The sequence below is a fragment of the Hyperoodon ampullatus genome (assembly GCF_949752795.1).
Source record: "Hyperoodon ampullatus genome assembly, chromosome: X".
NCBI lineage: Eukaryota > Metazoa > Chordata > Mammalia > Artiodactyla > Ziphiidae > Hyperoodon > Hyperoodon ampullatus.
This window is the reverse complement of record NC_136913.1, coordinates 4793139-4808134: the sequence shown is the minus strand read 5'-3', so window position 1 is coordinate 4808134 and position 14996 is coordinate 4793139. Positions and strand designations below refer to the sequence as shown.

General features: G+C 44.6%; 1 protein-coding gene across 1 annotated transcript in view; it reads right to left on the bottom strand.

Annotated features, from left to right (window-relative positions):
* Nucleotides 1-14996, bottom strand: part of STS (steroid sulfatase) — a gene marked incomplete at both ends in the record, with an annotated part of 79011 nt that overhangs the window by 46303 nt on the left and 17712 nt on the right. The window contains 1 exon segment of the mRNA XM_079727210.1: nucleotides 5819-5955. Coding sequence (XP_079583336.1) covers nucleotides 5819-5955 — 137 coding nt within the window.

Below are 14996 nucleotides of genomic sequence, written 5' to 3'. Positions count from 1 at the left end.
CCTGATGACCACCCAACGCTCACATCTCGTCGTGTTTTGTGGTATGTCCCGGCAAAATCTCAATCATCCATCAACTCCGTGATCCTTCTCTCTGCCCCTGCATTGGACGGAAAATCACTCAGTCCCCACACATGGAGGCCAACGCTCAAATCACAGTCTCCAAGCAGAGCTGAGCTCAACACAGCCGGATAAGTCATCCCTGTGTTTGAGTTCCTCTGTGCTTCTTAAAAAGGAATATCCATGAAATGAACACAACATTGTAACTCAACTATACTTCAGTTTAAAAAAAAGGAATATCCAACCTCATGGACCGCCAGCTCTTCAAATGTCCCTCGCTTTGCAGTCTGATGCAATCCGCAAGTTCACGGTCGCTGAATGCACTGCTGCCTTTTCACCTCTTCCTTACATGATGTCTCAGAAGTCCTGGTTGGTGCTAACCCTCCTTCCTTGAGATGCTCTTCACACCTGAGTGCCATGACCCTACTTCTCCTAGTCTTTATTCTCATCCTCTGGCTGTTCTTTCATTTTTCTTTTGGGGATTCCTCCCATTTTGCTCTTCCTTTGAATGCCTACCCGCCCTTCCATTTTCAGGATGCCTCAGAAGCAAGCACATGATTTTCACTTTTTTTAAAATTGGAGTATAGTTGTTTTACAATGTGGTGTTAGTTTCTACAGTACAGCAAAGTGAATCAGCTCTACGTTTACATACGTCGCCTCTTTTTTGGATTTCCTTCCCATTTAGGTCACCTCAGAGCACTGAGTAGACTTCCCTGTGCTCTACAGTAGGTTCTCATGAGTTATCTATTTTATACACAGTAGTGTATATATGTCAATCCCAATCTCCCAAGTCATCCCACCCCACCCTTCCCCCCTTGGCGTCCATACATTTGTTCTCTATGTCTGCGTCTCTATTCTTGCCCTGCAAATAGGTTCATCTGTACCATTTTTCTAGATTCCACATATATGCGTTAATATATGATATCTGTTTTTCTCTTTCTGACTTACTTCACTCTGTAGGACCGTCTCTAGGTCCATCCATGTCTCTACAAATGACCCAGTTCTGTTCCTTTTTACGGCTGAGTACAGATTTTCACGTTTTAAAGAAGGTCTCATTTATCAAGAATAAGAGCATTTTAAAAATTCAAGATGGAAAATTGATGTACTGAATCCCAAGCGAAACACACAACCTTACAGCTCAGGTGACACTCTCTATGGAACAGCAGAAGGACAAAGAATATCGACATTGCAGTGTTAGTTCTCGAGAACTAGAAACAGGGAGGTGGATTTTGAAACTTTTATCCTGGATTAAGATGGAGATACATCTTGAGTCACAAGGTGCTCGACTGCTTTTAATATTCTTGCAAAGCCATCGAATCCGCTCCCACACGTTTTGGACCAGTATCCACATGTGTAAGAAAAAGCCATGCTTTTCTAGCAATTCCAGCACCACAGTCAGGGCCTTACAACTAACAGGCATCTGCTTCCCGTGACTTGACCTTGAAAAATTACTTGCTGGGTACCTACTATGGGCCTGGTCTATAGCATTCTAAAGAAGATGTCTTCTACAGAAGCTCAACCACAGCACTTTTGCCTGAGAAAACGCACCTGTCACTGAGGGGTTATTCACCGTACACTGCATTTCAGACTCCAACGACTATTTTAATCCAAGAGTTTTAGAAACAGTCCGTTTTTAAATGGATCATTCCTTAGACCTATGTCTAATAAGCCAAACCCTGGTTAGAATTATGTTGTATGTTTGAGGGACTTGGACCAATCCCTAAGCCTTCCTATTTTCAGAGTTTCCTTGGGTTTCTCGAGGTTCTTGGGACCATCCTGACCTCCTGCTAAATGAGGCTTTTCCAATGTATTCTCCATTTGTCAAGACAGATTTGACGTGTGGCCAAGAAAGCTCTGTGGCACATGGCTGACTACACCGTAGGTACGGAAAAGGATTCATTCTGTACCATCCCCCCAGCTCGCCTTTCATGAATTCATCCATTATTTTTCCTTCCGCTGGGTTCGTTGTTCCATTCCTGTACCCACAGACGGTGGCGCTGCCCAGAGCCCCAACGGGAAAATCACTAGCAGGAGAAACTGAGGTTGCCTTATCAGACGCAGCCTGTAGGGGTGCCAGATCACAGACCCCAAGCAATTGACAACCAAACTCCTGAAGACTTCCGGGGTCCCACTAAGAAGGTCGGTGTTTCTTCCACATAAGAAAAAGACTTAGTGTTTTTGTTTGAAAGAAAGAATCTCACGTAAGCCACTGGGTCCCAACCCTTAGAAGTGGCAGGGATTTTTTTTTTTTAATTGAAAGGTTTGATTTGAAGTCAGAGACTTATTTTTACGTTCACCTCATTGTTCTCGACTTGCATTCTCTTTGTAGGTTATAGAATTTGCGAGTCTCATCCTGAGCAAAATAAAAGCCCACTGCAGGCAAATTCCACCCAACCCCCTGCAGCTGTGAGCACTGGAACGGGGACACGTCACAGATAACAAACCACTGGCTGCAACCACTTCCACCCCTCCACCCGCTCCCCCTGCCCCCCACCCATTCACAGGTCTCTGGTAGATGTCATTACAACAGCTAGAATGACATGCACCCGCCCCAACCCCCCGGAAGAAAAAATACTTGGAGTGCATTGGAAAACACTGTGATTTTACCCATTTGTTCCTCCCCCAAAGCTCTGCTGCTTGAGAAGATGAAAATCAGACTCGGCAATAGAGCCACGACCGCCCAAAGGCTTCACCCGTAAGTGTGCCCTGCTGAAATGGTGAGGCCGGCCACTGGTCACATACGGAGACCCTTCCCCTTCGAAACCACTCGAGCGTTATCTGCACCTCCCTCGGGACACTCATTCGTTCCTTTCTGCTCTGGGTTATTACAGGATCAACTGGAAGAATCTTAAATCCCTTAGGAGCCCCTAAATTCTCTTAAGCCAAGGTCTCATCATCATTGCATTCTCCCTGAAAAAAAAAAAAAAAGGTAGGCACACAAATGGCATCTACTAGAGGTGACGAATGAAGGAACCAGCTCTTTCCCTGTGGCTTACTGTCGACTGTATACCACACTCTGACGCAGCGGGAAGGCTGCCCTGACTGCTGACAGCACGAAGGCAGGGGACACCTGTGAAGCCCCGGACCAGGTGCAGGGCACGCACTTTGTAGGCGGTGGCTGTGAGTCTTAGAACATTGCCCAGCCCTCGAACTGCATGGCAGTATTTGAGTTCCAGGATTTCAGCTCCCCCTGCCAGCTTTTACCGCGAGCTCCATGGCATAGACCTTACACCACATCTGTGCCGTCAGTCCTTCCCGCATCATGATAACAAGACAAGCTACAGCCATCACACAGGTAACAATAAGGCCATCCAGCACCATGATATGGGGTGAGATTGGCCATGGCGGACAATTAAATAAGAAAGGTTCTTTTTATGAATTTGCCTTTACAGGTACAGAGAAACGATGTTGCCTCCAAACATTTAGAGAGAAAATGCTCTCAAGAACAGAGACGTACCCTCTCTGGGTAACATCTTATAGCTCAGCTGCCTGTGGTACTAGCAGCGTTTCTTTTTAAGCCAATACTCTCATGTTATTTTATTACATAATGATCCAGAGTGCTACAGTCCCCTTCTGTGTGACAATAAAAGGCTCTTTTTGGAAAGAAGGAATATTCCTCCAAATGCTCAGAGGTATTTGTAAAACAACAGAAACATCCTGAGAAATGAATGTAATGGCTTAAGGGAAGGATTTTTATTTTTTGGCAAAAAAAGAATGCAGTCATCTATTAATATGATATCAGGGTCTAACGCAGATCTCGAAGATTAAAAAACATTCTCTGTTTTATTCAAGAGGGACCAGTAGCAGGAAAACATTGGAAGTTAGACTTTTTTGATGAGTCAGGGTAGGAATATGCACTGCTCTGATTAAATAAAAATTAATCAGTAAGTGTGATGACACCAGCATAAGTTTGCTTGCTAGCCAACAAACGTCAGAGAGCTGTACACGAAACCTGTTACACTAACATATAATGCTCATTAAAGAGATAGAATATTCTACTGACTCACACTACGAAGTACTCTACTGATTTACACTACGACAGTGTGGAAAATGTAAACTAATTTACATGCAACGTTTTAAGAATGAAAAATGAAAGAAGGCAGGCTTGTATGGGTGTATGTCAAAGCCCTAAGTATAATGAATTCTTCTTACGAATCTCATTAGGCAGGTTGTTCTGGTTTTGTTTTTCCTAGTACGTATTCAGCATCTGTGCTCACTTCTGTTATCTGACAGCATCACAGAGAAGGTTAGAAAAGAAAGAAACTTGGAAGTTACCTCGTCTGAATTCATCAGGCCCACAGGTTTAAGACATCTCTCAAGTTCACGGAGATAGTAACAGAAAGAGCTAGAAGCTAGAATAAGGGTACAGTTGTCTTGTCCAAAAGGCGGTGCTCCTTAGAAGATTTAAAGGAAACAAACCTTGTTCTTGTCATTCCCAACGTTGGTGACCAAATCACACTGTTTGCTTTTAATATAAACCAACCAAGAAACTCTGCGGCCATGTTCAATCATCTCCAAAACATCTCGATGAAAAAAACTATCAATCCAGGGCATAAAAAGAAAAGGAAGGAAGAACGAGAGGCCGGGGGGAAGGAAAAGAAAGGAAATATGCAAAAATCTTAAGCAACCTGTTCACGGGTGCCATTTGCTCAATTTTGTCCGATTTTGTCCAGATGGAGACAAAAACGTCACCAAAAGAGACATCTCTGGGATAGACAGGAATTGAATGCAAAGTTCAGAACCCACTGATTTTCCATCCCTTTGCTTGACCCACATACTCTGGCTTCCTCTACACTCTGTGGAATAGACCCGAGACTGCTTAGCTGTGCAGAAGAAAGCACGGTCACTATAATCTCGCGTCGATGTGCAAGACACCGTTTAAAAAGGAAACCTCAGGGCTTCCCTGGTGGCGCAGTGGTTGAGAGTCCGCCTGCCGATGCTGGGGACACGGGTTCGTGCCCCGGTCTGGGAAGATCCCACATGCCGCCGAGCAGCTGGGCCCGTGAGCCATGGCCGCTGAGCCTGCACGTCCGGAGCCTGTGGTCCATAACGGGAGAGGCCACAGCAGTGAGAGGCCCGCGTACCGCAAAATAAATAAATAAATAAATAAAAATAAAAAGGAAACCTCAGAAGGAAGTATTCCCAGTACCTCTGAAAAACATGCTACGTTTCTCAGAAATAGGGTAATCTGCTTAGGGAGAAGGGACACAGAGAGCAAGGAATCCCTGCCGTCTTCACATCACAGATGCAGCAAGAAGAACACAAGCTGGAGAAGAAGGAAACACAGTTGGGTTCACAGCATCCATGGAAGACCCCAGGGCTACTGCATCGAGACTCACCAAGGCCGTAGCCCATGGAGGGTCCTCTGCCTCCCGAATCTACCCTGTGCCTAGCTTTGCTACAGACAAGGGGTTGTTCACATTGAATTGCTAAAATAATAAGTGGTGATAAGGATTAATGCTGTGATTCCTTTTCTTCGTTCATCTTTTTGATCACCAGCCCACAGACCCAGACTCCTCTTGCTGCTGTATCCACTGGTAACCGCAAGCATGGACTCGGGGCTGAGGTGCTTTTTATACTCTGCTTACCTTTCACAGTTAGTGTTTGTTTGGTTTCCTTTTTTTTGAAACACAAAAACAAAAAGCACGTGCTGTCTCTAAAGGCATCGGGGACATAGGTGGAAACTCAGAAGACATGAGATAGAAGCAGGAAAAGCCTCAGTCACATTTGAGGAACAGACTGAAGATAAAGGTACACATACCAACACTCCAATCCATTTCCTCGGCAGCATCTCCATAAGCGCCGTGTTTACTTTTGCCGGCAAAGTCCTTCGAAGAGAAGAGAGCCGTGTGCATGTGTAGGAAAGCCAGGACAAGCAAGAAAGGGGTCTTAGCATTCCTGAAAAAAAAAAAACCAAAATCTAAGAGCAAAATAAACATGTTGGCCACCGTTGTTGTTTGTTTGTTTTTATTCTGAAAGTGAAAATGTATATTCCCTTGGTAAAAAAAGATGGCACTTATAATTTCAGTCTCAAACGATAATATCAGATTCAGCATACTAACTAAGGAAAATTAAATCAGCTCCGACTTAATGGCAGTGAACTTAAAAAAATTTTTATTTTGTATCGGAATATAGTTGATTAACAATGTTGTGTTAGTTTCGGGCATACAGCAAAGGGATTCAGTTATCTATATACCTGTATCTGTTGTTTTTCAAGTTCTTTTCCCATTTAGGTTATTACAGGATATTGAGCAGAGTTCTCTGTGCTCTACGCAAGGTCCTTGTTGGTTATCTATTTTAAATATGGCAGTGTGTACGTGTCAATCCCAAACTCCCAATCTATCTCTCTCTGCTACTGTTCTCCACTGGTAACCATAAGTTTGTTCTCTAAGTCTGTGAGTCTACTTCTGTTTTGTAAATAAGTTCATTTGTATCAGTTTTTTAAGATTTCATGTATAAGCAGTATCATATAACATTTGTCTTTTTCTGACTTACTTCACTTAGTATGATCATCTCCAGGTCCATCCATGTTGCTGCAAATGGCATTATTTCATTCTTTTTAGTGGCTGAGTACTATTCCATTGTATGTATGCACCACACCTTCCTCATCCACTCCTGTATGTTCATAGCGGCACTATTCACAATAGCCAAGACATGGAAGCAACCTAAGTGTCCATCAACGAATGAATGGATAAAGAAGATATGGCCACCAGTCTGATTAGGATCAACCTATGATGACACGATGCAGTTTGAAAATTCAGAAACCACCACTGAATGATGCCGAATACTGAATCTTTTATTTGGGGGATGGCAAGTCTCTCTCCATAGGTAGCTCATTGTACCCTCTACGGATCAGCAGACTGATGTGCTATGTCCTTGAGATATTCTCCAAAGAGACAACTCAGAAAAAAAAATGTATGGGAGAGGGGTTTCCCTGGTGGCGCAGTGGTTGAAAGTCCGCCTGCCGATGCAGGGGACACGGGTTCGTGCCCCGGTCTGGGAGGATCCCACATGCCGCAGAGCAGCTGGGCCCGTGAGCCATGGCCGCTGAGCCTGCACGTCCGGAGCCTGTGCTCCGCAAGGGGAGAGGCCACAACAGTGAGAGGCCCGCCTACAGCAAAAAAAAAAAAAAAAAAAAAATGTATGGGAGAATGACCTACTTTTTTCTTGAATTCTATTCTTCCCTCTCTCTCTGAAATTTATATGAATTGAAGCACCTACAAAACTGTATTCTTTCTGGAAAACACACACACACAGACACACACACGCACAAGCATGAGCACACTCCTACCTAGTAAAGACAGTATCTTGAGTTGTCAACTACTTAGAACCACAGTTGAAAGCCAGTTCAACCCTGCGTGCCGCCATGTTGCCCACCTTCTACTATAGAACAAGTCTCCTGGCAGGAACACTCCACTGTCAATACTGAATTTTGGAAGTTAAATGGAACATCCTCTGAACTGGCCTCAATCTGTACTTTAGTCGAGAGAGATGGATGGTATTGCAAAAGCTTTTCGTAGTTCAGAGTACACCTAAACCTACTCTGGTGGAACTGTTGAGAAAGCACAGATGCTGGAGCATGATAAGTCCCTGGAGCGTTAAAAGTCACTGTGCACATGTGGTCCTTGGGACAACTGCCAGGCAGCATGGTTACTGTAGGGAGGTCTGGGGGTTCACATCCGAGTCTGCTCAAAGGGATCAGTAAGTCACATCACTTCCTCTTGACATCTAGTGGACCTCTGAGAAATGCACTCAATTGCTGTTTCAATTGCATGCAGTAGCCTTCTCCTATACCTCATTCCAGGCAACCATCAGCAATTCCTTTCTGGCTAAAAGGGAATACTGAGTGAGTACCCTTTTGAAGGCTATCAGGGCACAAATGAAGAAGGGAATGAATGCATTAATGGGTGAATGAATGTAATTTCTAATAAAGCATTTGCTGGTCTACCCAAGGGTCACTTATATTCTCTCCTTCTCCCACTAGACCACAGGCTGGGGCATATCATCTACATCTGTGGATTCCTGGCACCAGCACGGTGACTGGCAGGTAGCATCGGTTCCGTAAACCTCTGTTATTCAATGAAATACTGCATTAGCTCTTTCAGCTTCAAAAGTACCACCCAGAACTTTAGTGAACTACTTGGGACTCATGAATGCAACGTGGTTCATGTAAAAGTTTGTCTACAGGAGGTATTATTATATATATATATATATATGTGTGTATATATATTTTATATATACAAAATAATATATATACACATATATGTATATTTTATATACACACACACACACACACACACACACATATGTGTCCGTGTGTGTGTCTATCTATATATGTAGATCTATATCTTCAAACTTCTAACCTAAGTCAAAAGTCTCTGGCTGTTTTGGAGGAATCACACCCTGTGTTCAACATCTTTGCCATTGAGCAAAAGTTCTAAAGGAAGAATCTATTTAATTCAAGCAACAAGTAAAAAGTTCTAAAGGAAGAATCTATTTAATTCAAGCAACAAGTAAAAAGTTCTAAAGGAAGAATCTATTTAATTCAAACAACGAGCAAAAGTTCTAAAGGAAGAATCTATTTAATTCAAGCAACGAGCAAAAGTTTTAAAGGAAGAATCTATTTAATTCAAGCAATGAGCAAAAGTTCTAAAGGAAGAATCTATTTAATTCAAGCAACGTTGCTTGTATATGTTTACTTACGAACCTAACCCCTCATGAGAACCAAAACCACTTCAAATTTACAGCTGGGTCTCACAAATGCCATAACTTTACCTCTAATAAATAAATGGATGACACTCCTCTAAATTCATTTTCAATTTCCTAATGTGACTACAACTTGGGTTCCTTCAGCTCCTACTGCACTAGTGGGTCAACTGCTCCCATCTACTGAGTATCACACTTTCAAGGTCGCTCGCTTTTGGGAACAGAAAATAAACACAAAAGAACACGCTATGAGTAGTCAGGCACTTCCTGTTCTCTGAAAACAGCAAATTCAGCAACTTGTTGTTGATTACTTGAATAGTGTTTTATATTTCCAGCGCTGGGAGATGAAGTGTCACATTTTTTTTTTCTTTTACAAGCGTATAAAATGAAGAAATACTGTTATTATTTCACAACTAGGATAGCAAAAAAAAAAAAAAAAAAAAGGTTTTAAGTGGCTTGCCCCACTTCTCTCAGTAACTAGAGTTTGAAGGCAGGAGAATTAGAACCCACAACCTCCATTGTATAAATCTCACTGTTGCCTCTCAGAAAGAAAAGAAGAGATATTCATGTGCAGACAGACGCACAGGGGCTGTCATCCGAGCTGATGATCTTCGCATGAGCATGTGTACCAAAGGCATCCCTTGGCTACCTCAAAGGGTACATACCCTTGAAGACCCTGAAAGAAGTGAGACTAAGCCATGGTACACCATGGACTTTGGCCACACAGGTGGCCTGTTCAATTTCCACCCCAGTCATTCTGGGTGCACGTTTCCTCACACCTGGATGCACTGTACCTCCTCCTCAAGAAGCAGATTAGGGCCCTAAAAACTGGCTTGGATTTCCCAAAAGGAACATAAAATCTCACTCTTCATACTCGTCCCAAAATAGACAGTTACATTACGAATGGGTACAATCTCACGGCCACCTGGGGCTCATCTGGTCTCCTATTTATCTTTAGACTTAGCGTTAAGGAAAATAGACAAGGAAGCTTAAAAACTCCATTTCCCAAGCACGTACATGGTCATAACTTAAAATGCAGGATGTGGGCTTCCCCGGTGGTGCAGTGGTTGAGAGTCCGCCTGCCGATGCAGGGGACACGGGTTCGTGCCCCGGTCCGGGAGGATCCCACATGCCGCGGAGCGGCTGGGCCCGTGAGCCATGGCCGCTGAGCCTGAGCATCCGGAGCCTGTGCTCCGCAACGGGAGAGGCCACAACAGTGAGAGCCCCACGTACCGCAAAAAAAAAAAAAATGCAGGGTGTGATTGACAGAGAAGGATGAGCTACTGCACGCCCAATAGCTTGGGAAAACAAAGAGAAAACTGAGGAAAGAGGCAGCCATCAACATTACTGGCATTTTATAATCACAGGGATCACAAGATGAAGGCATTTGAAAACGTGAGGTGAGGATGAAAAAACAAAGGATAAAGTGGGGGCAACAAGCAAACAAGGGAGCCCAAGACCAACGTCCTTCGTAAAGAGGGCAGGAAGAACAGTTGAGTTGAGTCCAAGAGGTACCCCTTTGGGGCTCAATCAATGACCACGGGATGTGATTTCTGTCTAGTAATGTAGGGGGACCCTGGGTGGAAGGGTTGAGTATAAGTATGCACCTATGTAGAGAATTATTTTTCTATAATCTCTTTGGCATCCACTAGACTGCCCATGACAGATACCAGCCAAGGTGCTAGGTGTCCAAGAAGACTGATGAGGTTTTATACACAAAAACCAACCCTGGAACATTTAGGGAAGCGTACCCAGCTGCACAAAGTCCGAACCACGAAGACTTACCCTCCGGGAACAGAGGTGTGATCAGTGTAGCACGGGCATGTGTGCTGGACAGACATCCGATATCATTACTGCCCTGCACACGCCCTGAGATGTGACGGACAGCCTGCTCTTTGGTGGGGGGGGAGGAACCCTTGCTCAGCCTTATCCTTCAAGAAAGCAGGAAAGGCCATCCTCCCTCGTTCAGAAGGCCCAGGTCTCTCCTCTCTACGACCTTGAAACCTAAATGACGCTGGAGCAAGTTGGCGGGAGGGAGATCTCTCTGTAACTGCTTAGCTCCTTTTTTATTAGCTGGAGCACTTCAGTAAACAACGCTCTTGAAAATTTATTGCCACTGTCTCGCACGCTGTGTGAAAAGATAGAACTTTCAGCTGCTACATGCCTTCCCTCTATTTGTTACAAATACAGAAGGCAGGTGTGCGCCTTCCCGGCAACCTTCAATCACTCCAATCGCAGGATCAAAAAGATTTACATCCCGTCCACGCGTGAGTGAAACCTAGGCAAGAAGATGGCTATGGCGTTATTATTATTTTTTTTTCTGTCTGCCACGGTCTTGCATACCATGTTCCTCTTCTCAAAGTTTGACCTTGATTATTCACCGAGTGTCCCCATTTGAGTCAGCGTAGGGAATGATAAGAATGCAAATAGGGACGTCTGTGGATTCCTCCTGAGACCCCTCAGATGCTGGTGATTAGACTGAGGCATAAACCAGGTAGCGGTGTCAACAGTCACCCAGCCGGAGTCCGTGTGACGACCACTCTGTATGCACAGAGGTGGACACGCCTGGCTGTTCACTTCATCCATCCAGGCCTTTCACATCTATTCTGCCCACGTGACTCCAGGCACTAAAAATATAAAGCTAAGCCGGCCCGGCTCCTGCCACCAGCAACTCACAGTTCAGACAAGACCATGAATAATTGGTCTCAGCTGCTTTAAGTTCCACGATGGAGCACATCAGAGGATGGATACAGAGAAGTAGAGTGAATCTCAATCTGGTAGGGGTCAGCACTCACTCCTGGAGAGAGAGAGAGATTCCAGAAGCTCCTGCCGTGAGCCAGTGCATGTGAACGCTTTCCATAAATGCACCGGCGTCTGAGCCATGGTCCCCTGGATGCTATTCAGATACAGGAGTGGACAATGGCAGAGACGTAACCTGTGTACTTACCTGGTGAGCTTTTAAAAGCACACTTTCTATGGCATGTGGCCCCAAACGATTCACTGAACACTTCAGGATACATTTTTTAAAACAAAAACCCCACTATATGGATTTTTACCGCTAACTGAAAGATACCACTGACTTCTGGAGAAGATGGCGGAAGAGTAAGACGCAGAGATCACCTTCCTCCCCACAGATACATCAGAAATACAGCTACACGTGGAACCACCCCTACAGAACACCTACTGAACGCTGGCAGAAGACCCCAGACCTCCCAAAAGGCAAGAAACTCCCCACGTACCTGGGTAGGGCAAAGCGGAGAGATTCCCGCACAGAGGAGCGGTGCCGACCGGCACTCACCAGCCTGAGAGGCTTGTCTGCTCGGCCCCCGGGGCGGGCGGGGCTGGGAGCTGAGGCTCGGGCTTCAGTCAGAGCGCTGGCGGCGTGAACACAGCCTGAAGGGAGTTAGTGCGCCACGGCTGGCCGGGAGGGAGTCCGGGAAAAAGTCTGGACCTGCCGAAGAGGCAAAAGACTTTTTCTTCCCTCTTTGTTTCCTGGTGCGCGAGGAGAGAGGATTCAGAGCGCTGCTTCAAGGAGCTCCAGAGACGGGCGCGAGGCGCGGCTGAAAGCGCGGAGCCCAGAGACGGGCGTGGGACGCTGGGGCTGCTGCTGCCGCCACCAAGAAGCCTGTGTGCGAGCGCAGGTCACTGTCCACGCGCCCCTTCCGGGGAGCCTGTGCAGCCTGTCACTACCGGGGTCCCGGGATCCAGGGACAGCTTCCTTTGGAGAACGCACGGCGCGCCTCGGGCTGGTGCAACGTCACGCCGTCGCCCCGCCTCTGTGCCCCTCCCTCCCCCGAAGGGGCTGCTCCTTTAACCCCGTCCTGTCTGAGCGAAGAACAGACGCCCTCCAGCGACCTACACGGAGAGGCGGGGCCCAATCCAAAGCTGAGACCCGGGAGCTGTGAGAACAAAGAAGAGAAAGGGAAATCTCTCCCAGCAGCCTCAGAAGCAGCGGATTAAAGCTCCACAATCAACCTGATGTACCCTGCATCTGTGGAATACATGAATAGACAACGAATCACCCCAAATTGAGGAGCCAGGAGTCAGTGCTGTGCCTCTGAGGTGGGAGAGCCAACTTCAGGACACTGGTCCACAAGAGACCTCCCAGCTCCACATAATATCAAACGGCGAAAATCTTCCAGAGATCTCCATCTCAACACCAGCACCCAGCTTCACTCAACGACCGGCAAGCTACAGTGTTGGACACCCTATGCCAAACAACTAGCAAGACAGGAACACAACGCCACCCATTAGCAGAGAGGCTGCCTAAAATCATAAAAAGTCTACAGACACCCCAAAACACACCACCAGACGTGGACCTGCCCACCAGAAAGACAAGATCCAGCCTCATCCACCAGAACACAGGCACTAGTCCCCTCCACCAGGAAGCCTACACAACCCACTGAACCAACCTTAGCCACTGGGGACAGACACCAAAAACAATGGGAATTACGAACCTGCAGCCTGCAAAAAGGAGACCCCAAACACAGGAAGATAAGCAAAATGACAAGACAGAAAAACACACAGAAGGAGAAGGAGCAAGATAAAAACCCACCAGACCTAACAAATGAAGAGGAAATAGGCAGTCTATCTGAAAAAGAATTCAGAATAATGATAGTAAAGATGATCCAAAATCTTGGAAATAGAATAGACAAAATGCAAGAAACAGTTAAGAAGGACCTAGAAGAACTAAAGATGAATCAAGCAATGATTAAAAACACAATAAATGAAATGAAAAATTCTCTAGATGGGATCAATAGCCGAATAACTGAGGCAGAAGAACGGATAAGTGACGTGGAAGATAAAATAGTGGAAATAACTACTGCAGAGCAGAAGAAAGAAAAAAGAATGAAAGGAACTGAGGACAGTCTCAGAGACCTCTGGGACAACATTAAACGCACCAACATTCGAATTATAGGGGTTGCAGAAGAAGAAGAGAAAAAGAAAGGGACTGAGAAGATATTTGAAGAGATCATAGTTGAAAACTTCCCTAATATGGGAAAGGAAATAGTCAGTCAAGTCCAGGAGGCACAGAGAGTCCCATACAGGATAAATCCAAGGAGAAATATGCCAAGACACATATTAATCAAACTGTCAAAAATTAAATACAAAGAAAACATATTAAAAGCAGCAAGGGAAAAACAATAAATAACACACAAGTGAATCCCCATAAGGTTAACAGCTGATCTTTCAGCAGAAACTCTGCAAGCCAGAAGGGACTGGCAGGACATATTTAAAATGATGAAGGAGAAAAACCTGCAACCAAGATTACTCTACCCAGCAAGGATCTCATTCAGATTTGATGGAGAAATTAAAACGTTTACAGACAAGCAAAAGCTGAGAGAGTTCAGCACCACCAAACCAGCTTTACAACAAATGCTAAAGGAACTTCTCTAGGCAAGAAACACAACAGAAGGAAAAGACCTACAATAACGAACCCAAAACAATTAAGAAAATGGGAATAGGAAAATACATATCAATAATTACCTTAAATGTAAATGGACTAAATGCTCCCACCAAAAGACACAGATTGGCTGAATGGATACAAAAACAAGACCCATATATATGCTGTCTACAAGAGACCCACTTCAGACCTAGAGACACATACAGACTGAAAGTAAGGGGATGGAAAAAGATATTCCATGCAAATGGAAACCAAAAGAAAGCTGGAGTAGCAATTCTCATATCAGACAAAATAGACTTTAAAATAAAGACTACTAGAAGAGACAAGGACAGTACATAATGATCAAGGGATCGATCCAAGAAGAAGATATAACAATTGTAAATATTTATGCACCCAACATAGGAGCACCTCAATACATAAGGCAAATACTAACAGCCATAAAAGGGAAAATCGACAGTAACACATTCATAGTAGGGGACTTTAACACCCCACTTTCACCAATGGACAGATCATCCAAAATGAAAATAAATAAGGAAACACAAGCTTTAAATGATACATTAAAAAAGATGGGCTTAATTGATATTTATAGGACATGCCATCCGAAAACAACAGAATACACATTTTTCTCAAGTGCTCATGGAACATTCTCCAGGATAGATCATATCTTGGGTCACAAATCAAGCCTTGGTAAATTTAAGAAAATTGAAATTGTATCAAGTATCTTTTCCGACCACAATGCTATGAGACTAGATATCAATTACAGGAAAAGATCTGTAAAAAATACAAACACATGGAGGCTAAACAATACACTACTTAATAATGAAGTGAT